This window comes from Olea europaea, chromosome 11, assembly GCF_002742605.1.
Source record: "Olea europaea var. sylvestris chromosome 11, O_europaea_v1, whole genome shotgun sequence".
NCBI lineage: Eukaryota > Viridiplantae > Streptophyta > Magnoliopsida > Lamiales > Oleaceae > Olea > Olea europaea.
In genome coordinates, this window is record NC_036247.1 from 4,971,205 (window position 1) to 4,977,280 (window position 6,076).

The 6,076-nt window shown below is 35.3% G+C and overlaps 1 protein-coding gene across 1 annotated transcript; it reads right to left on the reverse strand.

Moving 5' to 3' along the window:
* Window positions 1–3,981: 3,981 nt before the first annotated feature.
* Window positions 3,982–6,055, reverse strand: LOC111403084 (arginyl-tRNA--protein transferase 1-like). The gene is made up of 2 exons (XM_023031452.1): window positions 5,523–6,055; window positions 3,982–4,457 (listed from the first exon to the last, which is right to left on the reverse strand). Exons 1-2 carry the CDS (start codon window positions 5,730–5,732, stop codon window positions 4,341–4,343), a joined length of 327 nt encoding a protein of 108 aa, XP_022887220.1. The 5' UTR covers window positions 5,733–6,055; the 3' UTR covers window positions 3,982–4,340.
* Window positions 6,056–6,076: the final 21 nt, after the last annotated feature.

A 6,076-nucleotide genomic window follows, 5' to 3' on the forward strand; every position in this document is an offset into this window, starting at 1 on the left:
TGAATAAAAAGTATTAGCATGCTTGGAAGTGATTATAAGTTATGGATCATGTAATATGTGAATAATAAGTGGGTAGTAGTTACAAGTCCTACTAAATGCGTGGATAAAAGTATGCTTGACAAGCTTATCTAATTTAAGTTCTGCCTAGCACAAAAGTTTAAACACAAAAACTAGGACACCCGATAGTACAGAAAAGACATATTAAGCATGAAAGTATGTACGAGATCAGTCATATAGATGACAATTCCGAGGAGTTGCTGGACTTGATCGAAAGTGAGACCTAGGAAATTGTCAATTTGTGTTGCAATGTTGGGTTGGAGGAGATATAGTCATGGTGAAAGAAATTTATGCAGCAACACTGTGAGAATCAATATCTGGGGGAAAACAATAGGATGTCACAATATAAACAAAAGCATTTCGAAGAATTGGTATGAAGATTCTTAAAATTGCATTCTGGGATAATGATAGCTCTGTCTTGAGAGTCCAAATAAGAGAACATTCCAATGAATGGCGATCAGAAATGGAAAACTCATTTTTAGGCCTCTCTTTCGGCGAGATTCCAAGCTGCCAAAATCCTTCTTTAAGATCAAACTCGGAGAATGTTTGAGAGAGGAAAATTTTCATCTGCTAGGAAATGGTTTAGTGGTTGATAATTGATTACGAGCCATAATTTTCCTAGAACATGTTCTGTTCGTTAGTTCACGTACAATACTGACATGTCCATGGGGAATTTATTGGTGAGAATGATTCCTTTGTATAGTTGGTACATCTCTTGCTTTGCTAGCTTGTAATGGTCTGTGTTCCCTCTATGAATAGCCTTTGTGTAGGATTTATGTTTTCATTCTTCTCTAATGGCAAGGGTACTACTAAAGAATTCAGGATTTGTCCAAAGAGGATATTCACGAGTTTGGACAATTTCTTGCCTAATTAGGCAAAGAACTTCTACTGGATATAAATGGGAGATCTTAGTTCATGGTCGAAGTTTGTTGCTCTGAGGGGTGTGAAACAATTATTTTACTTCTAATGCTGAAAATATAAATAACCTCGCCAGATCTGTCGACGGGAGTTTCTTGGATGCATATGCAGTGGACTTCCCTCATCTACTTTATTGAATAGCCGGAAAGAGATGCTGTCGATTTGCATTTGATCTTCAATTCAGGCTTATCACATGCAAAACCAAGATTTTTCTTTAATACCTCTAAGAATTAATTCCCTAGACGAAACAAAGAATCTTCTCAGGAACTTAAATTAAATTCTTTTGACAATGAAGAATAAATACTCTGGAAATTCTTATGACAGATCCAACAATTCTTGAAGACAAGGATGATGATCAATATCAAGAACATGACCAGAATCACTTATTTCTCGAGAAAGCAGTATAAATGGTGGATAGCATTGAGACCATATCGACAAGCAATGATCAAACAATCCTTGAGTGAATAAATAATTTTGCTTAGAACCATGGCTAAGGAGAATGCCGAAAAAAGTAGAATATTAATTTACTTATAAGTAATTATATTTAGTAATCTACTTTTAAGTAAATAAATAAATTAGACAATTTGCTTATAGATATTTACATCTAAAATAAAGGAAAGCTTTCAATTAAAAGGCTCTTTTAGATATTTTCCAATTTAAAATGTCAAAAGGCACAGCAAATAAGATTGTAAAAGTCAAAAGAAGGAAAAGGAAAAGAAAATAGGAAAAAATACACTTGTTAATGTGATAAATGTGGACAAAATACATCTAAAATAAATAAGGCTTACTTGAACGTAAATTTCTAAAGAACATGTCCCTATTTGTATAAATCAATCTTAGCATTAGCCATCTAACATTCACCCCCTCACTTTGCAAAAAAGGCTAGTTAGTGTACGATAGGCGACTGGTCTCAAGAAAATACGAGATGAATCGCAAATGAACTAGCTTGGGCCTCACCCTATTTCAAGTTACTTAGCGAGAGGGGTAGGTTGGGGGAAGGTGTCAAATATAATTAATAAGACTCGATAACTTTCGATGTGATATTATATAGAACCAAAATCACCACAAAATATTGTAGCGATCAATTACGATATTAACTAATGGTAACCTATAATTTAAATGTAGTAAAAACAATCTATCTACATATAATATAATAATAATGATAATATATACGTCAAGTCATAATTTTCGACGATCTACATAATCTTCTTTAATCTCATTGACATCCCCCTTTAAATAGATGCTTCAATTTGCAATCATGATTTGGCATACTTGTGCCCACAAAGAAGAAATCCAAATCAGAGCAACAATTTACGAAAATTAATAACGTCAAGAGACCAAGAACAACAAATAGTGTAGAAACAACCAAGGATTATTCAAAAGCCACTCCAAAAAATTCCAAAACAGGAATTACTCCAAAGACACTTCAGAGAGCTCACTCCCCAAGAAGAGTTTCCAAAAGAAGTTCACGAAGTGTGTCAACACACAGTAAGCTTTATCTGTCAGGAGAACACAGTCGAACACATAATGACAAAAGCTCTAACGCCAATGCACAGGCCAAAATTCCAGCAACATATCACCAACTAAGATGCTGTATTTGGAAGAAATTCCACCTAACAGCCTACAACCAAAAACTCATAGATCATCTTCTGAAAATCCAAAACTCTAGCGCATCGCTTGGCAACCAAAACTCAACTGTCTGCACTCCCATGTCTCTCTCGACTCCTTAACCAAATTTATTTTATTTTATATTATTATCATTATTTTCTTAGCAGCGTCTTTGCAAACCCAAAATAATAAGCCCCAAAAAAAACCCACGGGCAATTTCTGCTTGTCATACCTCCCAATACATCTAGTTCCCGGTTCAACAGCCTTAAGTCCATTTACAACCCATACATACAACCTGCCCAACAATTGCAGCCCAACAATTTAACCCATCCACTAATCCTGCTCATATACACCAAAACCGTAGCCCACAAAAAAGGCCTAGAACACAAACAGGCCCATCCCTACTTTCCAAACCCCAAAAACCCATCGTCTACATCACAGACTCCCACAATCTCGCCAATATACCACCGTACCGTCGACGGCCATCACATCTCCAACCACGGCCAATTTCTCTAACCCATTGCTACAGTCGCTGCACATGCAAAGTCACACCCATCCGCCGCCGATCACCATCACCACCTCCTACAACCACAATACTCAACTCACTTTGTAACTGCCACCGCTTCATCGCCTAACTCCACATTCACGCTTGGCCTCTTTTCTCTCCAACCACTACACCATATTGTTTCCAAACTCACAAATCATAATCACACAAACAGCCCAGAAACCACTGCTTCAGTCCGCGTCTGCCAAAATTTGGTTTCGGTTTCCCTTCCATGTTGTTTTGTCTATGTCTACTTCGAAGTGGACTCTTGAAGACTGCCATGGCCATCGGGGTTTGAACAGGGCTATCCAATTTAGGTGACATGAATAGAAGAGATGGTGGCAAAAGAGAGACTCTCCGTCAATCTCAATTGCACACTCAGAAGTTGATTGAAATTTAGGTTTAATGTATCAAGAAGAAATAATCTTTAAAATGAAACCAGCTTTAAATAACACGAGACGCTTCTCCCGTCTTGAGAAAACTCAACCAAGAACATGAAAGAAAATTCTAAGAAATTGACTCTAATACCATGTCAAATATACGCAATAAGTCTCGATGCCTCCCGATGTGAGAGGTTCTCTCATTATATAAAACCAAAATCACCACTAAATATGATAGCAATCAATAACAATATTAACTAATGGTAATCTTTAATTTAAATATGGTAAAAATAATCTATCTATATATAATACAATTATAATAATAATATAAGCGTCAAGTCGTAATTTTTGACGATCTCCGTAATCTTCTTTAACCTCATTGACAAAAGGGAGGATAAGGGTTAATTGTTGATCCAAGTTCCATAACATGTCAATCTCAGTTAACGAAAAATAACAGTAAACATAAAGCAAGAATTTTGGATCAAAATAAAAACACAGCCTAGTATATAATATCATCACGAGTTTACAAACCATTAACTTTTAGAATGTATCCATATAAATCCAGAATTCTATGGATAAAAATAAGTTTTTTATTTTCCCACCACAGATTAAATATATAGAAAATAACAAAAAGTTTTAATCTTAAACATATAAGAACTACTTCCAAGCCATCTAATTTGAGTGAGCAGATTCAGAGAATACATCACCAAGTGCAAAAAGACTTCTCGAAAACAACATGCAAATTTTGGCGATTGAGAAGGCACAAGCTCGAATGCACAAGCTCCAAGAAGCATACCTTCGAATTTCAATTAAGATAACACAAGATTTATAAATCATCCTAGTGAGTAAGCCATTCTCTCAGAGAGCTCCTTTCCCACAACTATCTGGTATCGATGCAACTGGGTCTCAATGAACTTTCTGTGACTGGGATCAAACGCTTGTTGAAGATCCTTAAATAAAGGAAAGATTGCAGTTACATTATAAAATGTGAGAAATTTAGCAATATTTTTAACGCTTTTTTACTTAAAGACTTGCTGCTTCAAATGCTCAGTTCTACACTATTATAGGAGTGGATGCATTATAGTAACAACAGACAATGATATCAATCAAGCAGTCTATTATAGGAATCAGTTGGCACGAATAAAGTTGGCAAGCTTTTAAAAGGGAATTTCCATAAGTTCATTCGAGCGAATGATGGATAAAGCATCTTAAATCATGTCTACTCTTAGGGTCAAAACATTTAGACGATTCAGTGGTGCATTACGACAAATAAAAGTAGTAGATTAGGCTAAAAGTGCATAGTAATACATAGAAGTACCAAAAGGTTGCATGAATTGAATTCTCGTGATGCGTAAATAAAAAGTAAGATTTCTCTTTTAAATTTGCCTAATGCACGATTCTCTTTAGGTTTGTATAACAGCATAAGCTCAATTTATAGCAAGATTAGACACATGGCAAAAAGTGACTTCACACTTCTAATCAATTCATTTCAACATCTGACTCATGATATTGATTGACAATAATAAACCTCACCGACAGGGGCATCACTTGAGAGATCCTCAGTGAGTAGCCTTTTCTTCAGATTCTTATGATTTTTTGAAAGGTGAAAGTCAAAACGAAATCAGCTGAAATTTGATGATAAGGTCTTCGATTTTGAAGTTATTACTTCGAAATTTTGAGGACTGTGAGATGACGATAATAAGTTTATTTCTGTTCACTTAAAAACAGAGAGTAGGAGCTGTGTGTTGTGTGACTTTTTTCAGGTTGGTGACTACCTCTAAGATTTGTGAAATGAAATGAGGTAGGAGGTGAGATTGAGCCAATTGAGTCGTGGTTTGCACAATTAGATCCTCGATATTTTTCTTCGAGAAAAGAAAAAGATATTTCTGTCAAACAAGCTTTTTACATGCCAGGCAATTTAACTGTTTAATGATATCATATGATCTAATCTCTATGAATTATGCAAACATAAACTAAATCAATACAACCTAAAAATTCACCAGAATATTATATACCTTGTATTTAAGATGAGCTCCCTTTAACCCTATCAAAATATTACTGGCATCAACATCTTCTGATTCCACTGTTGTTGGATCACTGGATTCAGAGTCTGATTCATTGTCTGAATCCTCTGAATCAAGTTCGGTCATTTCTTCATCATTATTAAAATAAATGTCATTTGAACCTTCCTGGAAAGGGTCATCATGTTGCTCTTCCATTTCCATATAATTATCAGTAATATTTCTAGGTTGGGCTGATGATGAATCTCCATTTTGTGAAGGATCAAAATCAGATAAGACCACATACTTTCTCCTGTCTAGAAGTACCTTCGCAACATCATATGGAACCCACCTAGACAGTCTCGTGTTAGAGATAATGACTAAAAAGAGAGATCAGGATGCTTATGGTAGCTCACATATAAGACTCCAAATATGTTAACAATCACGAGGAAGTGCTAAAACTACTATATGTAATAAAATTATAGATCTGCAATCCAGAATGGAGCATCAGTTTTTACAAACAGAAATAATCTAGTGAATAAAAAAAACAACCAAGCTCAAGTAAAAAA